At 40.6% G+C, this 14,959-nt stretch overlaps 1 protein-coding gene across 1 annotated transcript; it reads left to right on the top strand.

Moving 5' to 3' along the window:
- Positions 1-184: 184 nt before the first annotated feature.
- SLC33A1 (solute carrier family 33 member 1) lies at positions 185-14,452 on the top strand. The gene is made up of 6 exons (XM_083613351.1): positions 185-1,467; positions 3,335-3,525; positions 6,627-6,811; positions 8,194-8,311; positions 9,064-9,279; positions 10,090-14,452. Exons 1-6 carry the CDS (start codon positions 702-704, stop codon positions 10,258-10,260), a joined length of 1,647 nt encoding a protein of 548 aa, XP_083469477.1. The 5' UTR covers positions 185-701; the 3' UTR covers positions 10,261-14,452.
- Positions 14,453-14,959: the final 507 nt, after the last annotated feature.

Below are 14,959 nucleotides of genomic sequence, written 5' to 3'. Positions count from 1 at the left end.
TTTCCGGCCTCCAAAAAGCCGCTCTACCCCTCACGGATCTTTTCCCGCCTCTCTGCCCTGCCTTTAAGCACCTCCTTTGAGAACCGGAAGCGAAGCTGCCGTTCCTTCGAACCTGCTCTATAGTTCTTCCCTATCCCTTCTCTTCCCCTTGATAGGATGGCTTCCCGGTGACGTAGCTCGCCGGCTCCTCCAGTCAGATAGGACCACGGCTGCTCAGAGCTATTCGGCTGCCTTGGCGGTACCTTTGCGAGCCGGGTTGTGTTTCCAGCCGGGGAACTTTGACGCGTCGGACCGTGCCGGGTAGAAAGTGGGGTTGGGGTGGGCCTGGGGGGTGGGCAGGAATTTTTTTCCCTTCCTTGCTCCCTAACGGACTTTTGGGGGCCGGGAGAAGGGAAATTGGTGTTTTGTCGACGAGGAAGAAGCTACTGCTTTGTTTTGGTGGGGAAGCTCCGCGAGGAGGCCCGTGACTTCCAGCTGACGAGCCTGAAGCGTCCTCGACTTCTCCGTCCTTCCAGCGGGTGTGAGGGGACCCCTCTGACCTGGAGCGGGTTAGGCCCAGGTGGGAGGCGGAGGAGGGAAGGCCGGGCCCCTGTTCCAGGCGGGGCGGAGCTGGAAGCCTCCCTTGAGCTGCCCTGCTGCCGCCGCGGCAGGGGAAAGGCTCCCCGGTCCCGAGGACGACGGCGCTGGACTACGTGTGCGACATGTCCCCCACCATCTCTTACAAAGACAGCAGCCGGCAGCGCCGGCCGGGCTCCTACCAGAACTCGGTGGATATGCTGAAGAGGGAGCTCCCGCCCCCGGACTTCTGCGGGGATGGCCGCGCCGAAGTGGCAGATGACCGAGAGGCACTTCTCCAAGAGCCGAGCGTCACGCCTCTGGGGACACCCCGGGGCTACCGAGCGGAGCTGGGCAGCATCTTACTGCTCCTCTTCCTCTACGTGCTGCAGGGCATCCCGCTGGGGCTGGCGGGCAGCATCCCGCTCATCTTGCAAAGCAAGAACGTCAGCTACACGGACCAGGCTTTCTTCAGCTTCGTCTTCTGGCCTTTCAGCTTGAAGCTGCTGTGGGCCCCCCTGGTGGATGCCGTGTACTTCAAGAGCTTTGGCCGGCGCAAGTCGTGGCTTGTGCCCACTCAGTACACCTTGGGGCTTTTTATGATGTACCTTTCCAGGCAGGTGGACTCTTTGCTTGGGGAGGAGGATGGCAAAAGCCCAGATGTGGTGGCTCTTACAGTCACCTTCTTCTTGTTTGAGTTTCTGGCAGCCACTCAGGACATAGCTGTAGATGGCTGGGCATTGACTATGTTGTCTCGGGAGAATGTGGGCTATGCTTCCACTTGTAACTCTGTGGGACAGACAGCTGGCTACTTCTTGGGAAATGTCTTGTTCTTGGCTCTGGAATCAGCCTCCTTCTGCAACAAGTATTTGCGGTTTCAGCCTCAACCCAGAGGAATTGTAACGCTTTCAGGTATAAATTTTTGAAATGAATGTAATGATGCAGATCTATCCGAGAGCCCCTTTTATCTCTCCCCCCCCCAAGCTTCTGTGTCCTCTTCAGGTTGACAATTGTTCATGTGTAGTGTGGTAAGAAGTGGTGATGGATTAGTCTACTATGGAACATTTCATTTACACCCCTCTTATAGAACTGCAAAAAGAATTACAGTACCTGTGTGGATTTTCTATTCCAGATTGCTATATCAGCTGGCCAACTTTGAAGGTTCACATTTGTTTAGGAACTGTCTGATCTTAATACACTCTTTTATTAAAAAGCTGGTGGATGGGTGGGTGAAACCTCGAAGAACACATGCTGCTATATTAGCACACTTAGTGAAAATGCAGTGTTATCTTACAGAAGTTTTGGTATTTGCTGGTTCATGCTAGATAGCAATTCTGCATTTACACATTTTGCCCAGATTACTTTGCTTGAAAATGGAGCTGCCATGTCATCTTAATTAATTAATAAGCTAAACTAAGCTAGTTGTCCTCATCCATGTTGCTAACATTAATAATAATGAGAGGTAACATCCTTCAGATACCTATGGTGAAAAGACCCAAAGCAAAATGAACAATTATAGCAGGTGCACATCCAACTTCCAAGAGATTGTGATCTACTCACACTATAACAAACTGGCAGAGATCTACCCATTGGATTGACCAGAGTTGTTGAACTTTTTTGGGGGAGGGTGAGCCAAAGTTGTTGAGCTTTTTCCCCCTTTTGGGGGGGGTGTCAGGAGCCTGCAGTCGACAAGGGACGACCGTGGGCATCCCACGATCAACCAGTAGATCGTGATCAACCGGTTGGACAGGCCTGAGTTATAGTATAGGTTTACAACTAGAAGCAGAATTGGTAAAGACCTGTCAAATCTAGTTTTTTCAGAACTCTCTTCAATAATGGGAAGAGACGCATTACTTTCACACATCTACTTTCCTACCATCATAAGGTTCTGCATAAGGTTGAAAGCACACAATTGAAATGTAAGGTGTAATCATATGGTATTAAAAACAGTTTAGAAGCAATTGTAGTCACAGGAATAGGGTGGTTCCTGAAAACACAGGTCTCAATTGCCAGAGACCAGAGCAAAGACGTGTGTCTTTAGCATATGTTGGAAATGGTGTATGTTTCTGAAAAAAGTGATTAATACAATATATATAATATAATGAAGGTGCCAGATATACTTCTATGGGGAGGGAATTCCACAACCTAGGAACTACCACAAAGAATTCCCTCTCCCACAGCACCCTGCTTGAACTTTTGAGGGCAGTGAAACTACCAAAGAGGCCCCCTCTACTGATCTTGACAACAAGAGCATCTGTATGGAAGTTATGGGCTACTGTTATATCAGATAGACACAACAAAGAGGCAACAGAGGTCCCAGTGATTTCAGACTGGCTACTTTTATATCTTGCTTTGTGCATGCATGTTTTAATTTATCACAATGCTTCCAGTTTGTTAAGTAGGGTTCTTGAGGTTGGGGATAAGAGTATTTGCTTAAATGAGTTCTTAAATTTCATTATTCTTAACTTAATTTGCTTATTCACATTGTGGTCTCCAAATCCATTCCTGCAGGGATTAATCTGACATCTTTTCTTCTGGTAAAGATTAAGGCCACACTATGTAGACAGCTTGCTCCTGTGGAGCCCCTTATTTATTTGGATGAGCTAATAATCCAGCATAAATTACCAGTAATTGGTTTTGTGAAATTTTCTTATTTTTCTTATTGTATGGTATGCTAATTGTTTTATGAAGGTTGCAGCTAGTCTTAGTGTTGGTTTGAAATAGTATGTCATTAGCATCAAGTGTCTTCATAATGGAAAAGGTTTCATTTCCCCTTCAGATTTCCTATTTTACTGGGGTGCTGTTTTCTTAATCACTACCACCTTGGTCGCACTCTTGAAAAAAGAAGATAGGGAAAGACACCCATCAAAAGAAGAAACAAAAGGCATCATGGATACGTACAAGCTGCTCTTCTCAATAGTAAAAATGCCAGCAGTCCTTACATTTTGTGCCCTGATTTTAACAGCAAAAGTGAGTATATGATTTGCGATTGTTTGGGAATGTGCCTCATTTTTATAAGTTCCTGTTATTCATGGACCTATATGCCAGTCTTATGAGCTACTATGCTAGAAAACATATTAATTGAGAAGAGAGCTACTATTGCTAGCTATTTATTTATTTATTTATTTATTTATTTATTTATTTGATTTATATACCACCCTTTAACCGAAGATCCCAAGGTGGTGTACAACATTAAGAACATAATTTATGGAGCATAATAATAAAAGCATAATACTGAACATAATAATAGACAGCATAACAATAAAATAATCATAATAACAATCCATCCCCTCTGCCATATTTAACAGGCCATAGATTGTTTAATGGCCAAACACCCTGGTAAAGAGGAATGTTTTCACCTGGCACTTAAAGACATGTAATGCTGGCGCCAGGTGAGCCTCTCTGAGGAGAGTGTTTCACAGTTGAGGGAACCATCACAGAAAAGGCCCATTCTCATGTTGTAAGGCTCTGAACCTCTCAGGAGTGGGGACATAGAGAAGGACAAGCACAAGGTCTGGATCAGTTTATATGGGGAGAGGTGGTCTTTAAGGAATTGTGGTCCTGAACCATGTGAGTTATGAGATGGCATTGTAGCTGAGTTGATACAAAGCAATATGTATGTCATCTCAGGTATGCACTTCTGTAGGAGCAATAGATTGGAAGCTCTATACAGACATTACTTTGTGTGCAGAGGGGGAAGCCAATGTGGTGTAATGGTTTAGAGTGTTGGACTAGGATCTGGGAGAATAGAGTTCAAATCCCCACTTGGCCATGAAGCTCACTGAGTGACCTTGTGGCAGTCACTGTCTCTCAGCCTAACCTACTTTACAGGGTTGATGTGGGAATAAATTGAGAAGGAATGAACCAGATTAAAATACATGTCAACCTTCTGCATGTCTGGATAAGCTTGCCTAAACAAAAATGCTTTCAGCTAGTGTCAAAACCATTGATGTCAATAGGCAGGGAGTTCCAGTGAAATGACAACAAGATTGCATTTCTCAGTGGTTGAGGTGTTTAAACTATTGGACTTTTCAGAATTGGCATTCCAGGGGATGGCAAGCTCCCACTTTTGTTTTCTTCCTGTCCCTAACAGAGAACATGAGGCTTGTTAGCTCTGTAATGCTGGCTGTGCTGTTACTTTTTTGTATTTTTCTACACCATTCTCTGACATGGGAGGGGAAAGAGGGAGCCTCATGCTCAGTCTCCAGAGGGCTGCTCTTTCTTTGATTGAGAGCTCATTGAATGCAGTCAGTTGAGAGAGGAACAGAGCCGTTGTCATTGGCTCCCTGATGGCTGCAATTGAGCAGTCATATCTTAACCTAATCAGCAGGGATATAAAAGAGGATTATGACGATGGCCCCATAGTGTGCTGCAATGGATCCTAGAAGTCCTCAATTAACCATAATTTCCTCTTACGTCTGAATCAGAAAAAAACATGATTACTACAGTTTCAAGTTCTTTGTTCTGAACCTAGTCACCATAGCCCCTCCCCCCTTTCTGGTTCTGATTTAACTCTGGTTAATTGCTGGCATTGTGGCATATTGCAGCATGCCAGGGAGGGAATTGGTAGCACAGCAACAAAACTCACAGGCAGAAGGCTTGAGCATGTCTCAGCTTATTAAACTACAGCACGATCATTCAACTTTTCCTAGGGTTCTTTCTTTAAAACTTTTTGTAATTTGCAAGACCGCATAAACAATACACTACTGAAGCCTCTCTGCCAGGGAGCTGGATTAAAAAAACAGTTGTTGAACGAGTTTGTTCTAAAAACAAACTTGGCTCTAAAAACAGACTTGTTTCTCAGTGACTATCATAGCTGAAAAAGGGAGGTATTGGCATGCAAGGGGAAGCTCCATTAAATATCCCGGAAGAAGGTATTACTAGACCACTGGAACCCTGGACAAGAGTCGTCCACTTGTAACATTTTGTTGCAGTTCCTACTTGTTTAACGTAAACACTGCCTCTTTGGATTGTTACTTGAGCTATATTTATGAAGCCATGCTAGCGCTGCAAGATTATTGATCCAACACAGTGGTACCTCGGGTTACAAACGCTTTGGGTTACAAATTCTGCTAACCCAGAAGTAGTTGCTCCGGGTTGCGAACGTTGCCCCAGGAAGAGAATGGAAATCGCACAGCAGCAGCAGGAGGCCCCATTAGCGAAAGCGTGTCTCAGATTAAGAATGGTTTGGGGTTAAGAACGGGCCTATGGAACAAATTAAGTTTGTAACCCGAGGTACCACTGTAATTATTTTTGTATAGCCTTCCATATTTGCCCTGATATGGTTATCAGCTGTGTTGCTTCCTGTCAAATGTTGAAATGATTCCGATTGTTCAAGAAGCTGGCATCTGAATAAAAGAGACTAAAACAGATTATATTATTATTATGGTTTGGGGAAATATGTTAATAGGATGGTCAAAGTTTCTTTGGCTAAGAGCCACTGTAGCTCATAGAATAGGATAGACCTGTAACTTAAAAAGCAATCTCAAATCAAGGTTTGATACCCTACTTTGATGCCCCCCCAAACCATGGTTTATAAAATGACACAGGCTCAGGCAAAAAAGCAAACCATGAATTTTGCATAATGTGTAAATGTCCATGGATTTTGCGTAATGTTCTATAAGCGGAGGGGCACGATTTAATTTATCAAAGCTAGTGATTCCCAAACTGTTCCATGAACCACCTGTGGTCTGCAAGCTTCATTTAGGTAGTATGTGGCATGTAATATTGATTTTTAGCTGTATTTTGATTGTTTCTTTTTATTTCTTATATTGCATTCTATTTTATTACTATCTGCATTCAATAACTGAACAATATAAGAGAAAAAGAAGCAATAAAAATACAATTAAAATCATACATCATCCAGTACAGTGCATTACAATTGCTGTAGTGAGCAGAAAAATCATTAAGTGGTCTGCAAGACACTCAGCAGTTTTCAAGTGGTCCATGGGGAAAAAAAATGTTTGGTAACCACTGGTCTAAGCCAAAGGTGGGGTTGAGAAGCTGTGGAATAGTTGGGTGCCAACTCCCATTGTATGTGCGTAAGATTGTAAAAGTTTTTTATGTTGCAGATTGGATTCTCGGCAGCGGATGCAGTCACAGGCCTCAAACTGGTAGAAGAAGGAGTACCTAAAGAACACTTGGCTCTTCTTGCTGTTCCAATGGTTCCACTGCAGATCATATTGCCTCTGATTATCAGCAAATACACAGCAGGTCCACAGCCCCTGAACACATTTTACAAAGCTATGCCTTTTAGGTAAAAAGCCTCTTGATAGTTAAACCTGATAATACACAACTTTGTTAATGTGAAACTATAATTTTGTAACCGTTAAAAGCAATGAGATGTGCATGTTGGGCTTTTACTTGGAAAGCTTTGCAGTGGTTATTGGTTCGAAATCCCCCGCTCTTGTTCGCTACGCAATTTATAATGAAGTGCTGTAGCTTTGCTGAATTATCCTTTACAAGAGCTGTGCTTGGTTAAAATTTCACTTGTGTCAGAACAAGTGTTTTCTTTTCCATACTTAGCTTTCATTAGATGACTTTCCCCCTATGGACAAGGCTAAGTTCAAGGTATTGGTTCTGATGTATAAAACCCTGGGCAGCTTGGAATCAGGATACCTAAATCAGTCTTTAGATACCCAATGAGTTACTGTGCTCTGCAGGAGAAGGCATCCTGCAGATACCATCTTATAGGGAGGTCCGCATTCTGTGTGATGTTGAAACTGGGCCTTAAGTTTTGTGCCACATGCCATTTGGAATGCCCTCCTGCTAAATATTCAATAGGTGCCACCTCTGTAGACATTTTGACACCCGCTGAAGACCTTCCTCTTTCAACAAGTCTTTTAAGTTGAGATATTTCCCAGTCTGCATTTGTATAGGAATTGTTTTTAGATGTGTTTATTATCTTTTGTGGCATTTGGGGGCCTTTCATTTCCATGAAGACCACAGAATGTGTCTCATGGATCACTCATTTCCTTCCAGCTTATATGGATGGGAAACAATGGGTTATGTAGGAGTAGCCAACCTAGTATTCTCCATATGCTTTGGATTGGAACCCCTCCATCGCCCCTCATCATTGGTTGGCTGAGGCTGATGGGCCTTGGAGTGCCCATCTAGAGGGGACCATGTTGACTACCCCAAGGTTAGGCAGCTTAGTATCAAAGGGGCTGATTTCAGTCTTTCATGGCCTGCCTCTTTTTAACTAGAATTCCTGAAATCTACTTGCAAAGTTGCAGATCATGGTCAAGGGGGAGACATCTTAACCATGATTTGGTAAGCAAAACCTTGATTTAGCTGCCATCTGCTGATGTTAAAAGGCCCAGGGAGGAGCAAAGTGTGTGCGAGCCAGCACATTTGCACAGTTGCTTATTGTCATGTGCAAAGCAGACCTTGTTTAAGGTGCATTACTGAATCAACCCAAGGTTCACCTAGATCAGCATTCTTCAAAAACTGCATCTGTTAGGTAGCCCACCAGAAACTGGCCAGTGAGTCACCACTGGCTCATAATCTGACTCTGCCGTGCCTCAGGTCTACCCTTGTCAAAAATTTTGGGTTGCCTTCCTAGCTCGTATTGGTTTAATGCAGACATGATGAGGAGTTTGGGGTATTCAAGGTGTTTCCCTTATCTTTTCCCTACAGGTTACTGTTTGGGTTGGAATTTGCTTTCTTGGTGTGGTGGACTCCCAAAGTAAAATACGAAGGAGGATTTCCCATCTATTACTATATTATATTGCTTCTGAGTTATGCTTTGCATCAGGTAATAAGTTGCTGTGTGTATGTGTATTTGAGTAGTCTGTGTAGATACAAGGCTTTGATATATATATATATATGAGCAATGTATTGAGCTTAGGCTTTGTTACCACTTAAGGTATATTCAGTTTCCTAAAACACATTTGTCTGCTATCTACAAGTCTTTACTGATACTGTTAGTACTATAGAAGGATGGACCAGTTTTTCTCTTTTCCATGTTAAATATAGTGGGGGTAAGAGAGCTGAAAATAATGTCAGTATATTTTACATCTGTCAACAAATGTGCCCCTTTAGTTTCAGGTATTACATGGGTAGATGAGTTTATAAAGCCAGGGACTTTCGCGGCTCTCTGGCAGCTGTGGTGGCTCATTTACCAGAAGTAATGTGTTTAGCATTAACTCTGGAAGTGTAAACTGTATTCTGACCAAACCAAGCTTAGGAGTATACAGATTGCCAGATGTGAATTTTTCCTCAGCTCTTCCACCGCACTATGTAAGTGTTTTCCTTACTGAAATCTTCTGTTAGAGAGTTATTTTGTTGCAAAAACACTGTTTTTGTTTCTTCCTACAAGATATGTAAAAGTGGGAATCTTTGGTCTTCCAAGACCCAGCAGCTCTCAACAGCTGGCCCCTTTTGACTACATTTCATGTTAAAAGGCAGCTCCACAGTGTTCCATAAGACATTTCACTAAAATAGCAGTTGCTACTTGAAGCTGTTCTCTTGCGTAATTCTCTTTGTGTTCATCTGTCTTTCCCCCAGGTTACGCTGTACAGCATGTATGTTGCTATAATGGCTTTCAATGCCAAAGTTAGTGACCCACTCATAGGCGGAACGTACATGACGCTACTTAATACAGTGTCGAATTTGGGAGGAAACTGGCCGGCAACAGTAGCTCTTTGGCTTGTGGATCCACTTACAGTGAAGGAGTGTGTCGGAGCTCAAGGACATAACTGTGGGACTGCAGCTGCGGCAGAAGTAAGTTTCTTATAAGAGATGCTTTCATTCCAATACTAGTCTTGATGCACTGACACTAACTTTCTGCACTGATATTTCCTCCCCATTTAAAAAGCATCTTAGGAATAGCTTTTGCTCTTGCATATTATCAAGTGAGATAATTTGCACCTCCTGTGTTAGCTATGCAAGACCTTCGCTTTATTCACCTTATGGGGTTTGAACAGTGTGATTTTAGCCACATAGTAGTCTGATAGCAAAGTTGTAAGACTTTTCCAGAATGCTCGTATAAGATCATCTTGAAAGAATCATTGTTCCTTAAGCTTTGGCTACAACCCACATGATTCGATTGTCTTCCTCCAGTAGGCATCACTGATGGGGCATTATGAAGCTTAAGGCAGCTGCATTACTCCCTAAAAAAGTATAGACTTTTAATTAAAAAAAGGGTGGGCATCTGGGGGAAAAGTCTTTTCCCCTAGATGCCCACCCCCTTATTTATTTTTTTAAATGTTTTTTGCCAAGTATGTAAAGCCAAATCCGCACAATTTAAATGTACACAAGTTGCGAGTTACCTGTAATAGAAAATTATTATTAATGGGTGGTAACCAAAGTTAGTCATACTCTGAGAAGACCCATTGCAATCAATGGACTTTGTAACATCCACTGATTTTAGTGGGGGTACCACTTAGTTAGATATCACCCAACATACTATATTTTTAAGGATAAAAGCAGTGTGTTCATCTAGAATGCTTCATCAATGCATTTTAACTTATTCTGTTTATACATATATCCATATAACATCTTTTGACGCCCTTCTCTCATTCTCTCTTGCAGCTTTGTACAAAAGAAGGTGGATCTTGTATTATTACCTTGGATGGTTATTATGTGGAATCCTTAATATGCGTGGCTTTGGGATTTGTTTGGTGGTTGTTTCTCGGTCCCAAATTCAAAAAGCTGCAGAACGAGAGGGCATCTTCATGGAAATGCAGGAGAACCAGTTCATAGGAAAACACTGACAAAAGTTGTTATGGTTTTATCCCATAATGAGTACGCAAAAGAATAAATACATCTATGTAGGGAAAACATGGCCATTTTATGCCAAATGACTTTCCAAAAAAACAAGCCAGGAAAGTAGTATATGGATCAGTTTAAAAAGCACACACACCAACAACATTTCCTTAAGTTAAAAATGAATAATCATACTCGAAACAGCACTTTAAAATTACAGAGCTGTTGTGCTAACTTGCAGCGTCTGCCTTTTGTCTTCTGATTGATTTCTTTAACATTATCTCTAAATGAAACTTTTATGAAACCATAACATTTTGATTTAAATGTAAACGTTGAATGTATATGGTAAAATAAGCTGTAGAGAGAACAATCAATCTGATACATTTTCCACAACCCCTTTTAATTGCTGACCATAACTGCTTTATGGGAGAAAACAATGAGTATCAAAAGATTCTCTCAAATGTATTTTCCTGGCTTCTACAAGCTTTAAAGATTTATAAGAGGAATATTTTTATAATAGTGAAAATTTAGCTTTTTTCTTTTCTTTTAATGTGCACACTTGACTTCAAGGCACTTGATTTGCAAATAGAAGTGGTTTCTTCAGGACGGCATTTGTATGAGAGAAGCAGCTGGCTAGGCACTTAGGTTGATCACACCTGGTAGAGTGGTAGGCAGGCATATTGACTAGTACTGAAGAACGGGCTTCCAAAAGATTAGGGGCACATAAAAGGCCAGTGAATTCAGCTTGCTTGAAAAAGCAAATACGCTGTTTCTCAAGAATTGCTGTTTTTTTCTTTTATGAGGCCCAAAGAGGACTAGGCAAAAGATGTGGTGCCTTTTGAAAAGAAATGGTGATGGATTGTCTGTACTTTCATTGTTTTAGGACATTCATATCGTTCTAATGTAAGTCATTCAATCATTCCTGGCTGCTGCCTGGAATCTCCTACTACTGGTAACACGATTTTTGCAATTCTCATTATTAAGAGGGAATCTTCTCTTTAGTGCCTTAAGGATGTACAATACAATGTATATCACATAAGAAAGGGGCACTGTTATAGTATGTTGCTGGATGTATTTTGTACATCTCTCATGATATTAAAATACCTTCAAAAGGTGTGGCAGGCTAGTGTCATACTCTTGATGCTGTCTCAGTTTTACTGGTTATTTCAAGAGGTCAATTCTTTCTGAAATGGATATTAATTCTTGATTCCAAGTGAATCTGTGATTTACGGTGTACTGTTTTTCTTTTAAAGCTCTTTTCTGAGTGTAAATAAATGTTAAGCCTGTTTGAGAAGGAAGTTTACACAGCTCTTAAGCACACTTACTTGGGAGTAAATGCCACTGAAATTAGTGGGACCTACTTCCAGGGAAACAGAGTTAGGATCATAGGGTTGGAAGAGGTTTTAAAATCAACAGAGAGAAAAACATTCTTAGTCTGCCCTTGATCTATATTCCTCTCCTTCTGAAGAACAAAGTGGCCCATTGTTAAGCAATGTATAACCGAAATTGCCAACACCTTAAGATCCCAGTACTTAGATTTATAGCTGTTTAAGTAGTTTGTGGATTTCAGGGATCCTTCTGCAACCTTAAAACTATATTTATAGCCAGCTGTTTGTTTTTACAATAATAGGGAGAACTCCTGGACTGCTCCCAATTGGATTTTAAGATTGCAGCCTATCAATGATATTCATAAACTAGTTAAATCAGCAATACTCTGATTGAATTCATGGACCTAAACTAGATAACATCCAGTTTAAACATATTTAACTAGTGACTTTGGCAGGAAATTGGGTTACACATTGCTTCCCTGTGGCCACTTGTTTAATATGTTCTGCAGGTAGGCAGTATGTGCTGAGATTGCAGGTTGTTTGTGTGTTCTGTTGGTTGAGCTCCAGTAACTTCATTTAGATTTGGCTGGTAGAATATAGGGATGACATTTTTATTGGTCCCTCCTGCGCCTTTAAAAGCAGCTTGATTTGCAGGCATTTGTTAGGTGATAATGCTGATCTCTAACAGCAAAGAGTTGCACCTGTTGATTTCTATAGATCAAGCTGATGTTGAAGGCATGGTGTTGGCTGGGTTTTGGGTCTGTTAGTAAACTTCATAGGGTTTGAGACACTCTAGTCCCCACCCCCCGCCCTGGGCATATTCTAACATGGTGATATTGTTGTATTAATATCTTGTAGTTCAGTTCATATGAATAATCAGACCTGTTTACTTGAATGAAAAATCCTTGGCGCTCTCACTAAGTACTTTTAGTTTTCATTCATTGTTTACAATAAACTGATTTTGTTTGCCTTAATTTTGATCCATCCCTATTGGCTAGGTGGGACGAATAAAATGATGCTACTTTAATACTATATGTGTATGATAGTTAATGAGAGGATATTTAGTGGCTAAAACTTGTATTTATCATTTCCATTTATTTTTGGTTTGCCACTGCATAAATGAAAAGCCTGTTAACAGAGAACGTTTATTAACTGTCTCTAGACAATGTTAGGGAGGGGATACTTCTAGAAAAAAGGTGTCTGGCTTGCAGAACATGCACAGGAAATTAGCCAGTGAGGCTTTTTATGTTTTCCAGTTCTGTATTACTGTTTATACAGGGTGCCAAGAAAAATAAAGGCTATGCATTTAAACAAATGTCTGATGCTGTAGAGTAAATGTTGTGAATGGCTAATTAAACTAAAACCCAGAATCAATAGCAAAGCTTGAACTAAAACTTTCCTAAAAAATGAGAAACCTTAAAAGAAATTTCAGCATACTCGGAGAATGAAAGAAGTGCTCAGCATTACTTTTTTGCACTTAAACACATTTGTATTAAACTTGTTGTGTTGAATTCTTGGACACTCATCACCGATGTGATTTTGCAGAGGGAATTCCTATAGATTTGGAAGCATATCCTGAGTTGTGCCTGCACCCGAGATAGCAGAGTCTGTGCACCTTTCACTTATCTGAATTGTACTAAATGAGAACAAAATGAGGCCTGTAGTTATTGAAGGCTATCTGCATTATTTGAGAGGTAAATTATGCTGCTTGATATAATTTCAGGTGCAGGCTACAAATGATGTAAATTGGGGGAAAGGTTTAATTAAAGTTCTATATGGTGTTCCCTTAATTGGAGTAAATAATAATGTGATACTCTTGGCATAAAATTGCTTCCCATTTTCAGGATAATGAGTGATTCCCTGACAGCAATTTTGATCATTCATGGCAATCAAGTACAATTTTCTCACAAAAAGTGGAACACATCTTCTCACTTGTATATAAGGTTCACAAGAAAATGTTTTCTATAGCAATAATCATGTCATGTGAAAGGAGAAATTGTCAAGGGGGGAGATATGCTGAGTTGTGATAAAAGTATTATTTGATAACTACCACTTGAACTCTCATCTGCATTCTGTGGTGCTGTCTTCAGTTCTGATTAGATTTACAAAGCTTAAGCTGTTTTTTTCTGGGTTTTCTATTGGCTATAAAGTTCATAGTTTGGAGAATATTCTTTTTATATCTTCAAAGGTTCATCAGAGATGACTGTAGAAGTATTGAATAATAAAATATTGCCTTTTTTAAAAGAAGGCTAAAACTATTTGCTCGATACAAACGATATATAAAGCAAGTTAATCTACAAAGGATTTGTAGATGTACATACTTGTTGCATACTTGTTGATGAAAAAAACTAAAATATTGCTCAAATGGATGACAAATTGATTTAAGTGTGAATCATATAAGTAATGGCCAGGAACTCTGTGAAACCAATTCCTTTGACTGTAATAGAGAGTGGAAACAGAAGTATAATGTATATGTTGGAATATTTCTTGACTGTTTGTTTTTTTCCCTTTATAATGTGCTGTAAATTGAGGCACTGGTACACACAAAATAGGTTTGCTTTTGAAACAGCTGTTAGTCATAATGAAGAACAAAACAAAACGGCTGGACCATTTCATGATTAAAAATAGTTGACTTGTAAAATGGAACAAACGTGTTTAATTTTTCTATTTTACCCAAAGCGTTTCCTGGGTTTTCTCTTCATGTTTAAGCTTTAAAATAAATAAATAAATAAGTTCTGTCAATTGATAAATATGAGACGACACAATTACCTTGCTGAAAGTGCTAAATTTACAGAACCATATCCCTTAGGAAGTCTCAGAAGCTCTATCTATTGTTTCAATAAAGCAATATTGCAATTTTATTTTTTGTTTCTGTATTGATCAGCCAAACTAGTGTTGGGAGCCTTATTGAGAAGATTGGTTTAGAAATGTGTTCATTGCTGGCATTTGATACTAATAATCATTGCTGTGGCACTATTTTATTTTGTGCTCTCCTATTTTATGCCAGTGTCTGAGATGAGGATGGAAGCCAAAAGGGAGGTCAGAGCAGCTGGTAATTAAACCCAACACCTTAAAATGTTTATTGCATTAAGCAATAGAACAGCAGCAGCAGTTAAAACCCTATGTATGTGTGATAAAACAAACTGCAGATAAGTTTTTTGCCTCCTGCTCAAAAGACAACAAAGTTGGCACCAGGAAAGCATCTCTGGGGAGGGATGTTCAAAGGCAGGAGCCACCACTAAAAAGACTCTATATTGAGTCCCTTGGTTGAATGTGGTGGTATAGAAAGAAGGGCCTCTGATGTGATCTCAGGTTTTGGGCTGGCTCCTGCAGGAACATTGAGAGCAGTGTTTGAATGTGAAAGGTGA

The sequence above is a fragment of the Podarcis filfolensis genome (assembly GCF_964270895.1).
Source record: "Podarcis filfolensis genome assembly, chromosome: 5".
Taxonomy (NCBI): domain Eukaryota; kingdom Metazoa; phylum Chordata; class Lepidosauria; order Squamata; family Lacertidae; genus Podarcis; species Podarcis filfolensis.
Note: the sequence above shows the minus strand (reverse complement) of the source record. Positions and strands in the feature narration are given on the sequence as shown.

What these genes read in the sequence shown, in the direction of transcription:
- SLC33A1 (XM_083613351.1), top strand. Translation starts at nt 702, where the DNA reads ATGTCCCCCACCATCTCTTACAAAGACAGCAGCCGGCAGCGCCGGCCG. An exon ending in TACAAAGCTATGCCTTTTAG is followed by an intron (nt 6,812 to 8,193) that starts GTAAAAAGCCTC and finishes TTTTCCCTACAG; the next exon opens with GTTACTGTTTGGGTTGGAAT. An exon ending in TGAGTTATGCTTTGCATCAG is followed by an intron (nt 8,312 to 9,063) that starts GTAATAAGTTGC and finishes TCTTTCCCCCAG; the next exon opens with GTTACGCTGTACAGCATGTA.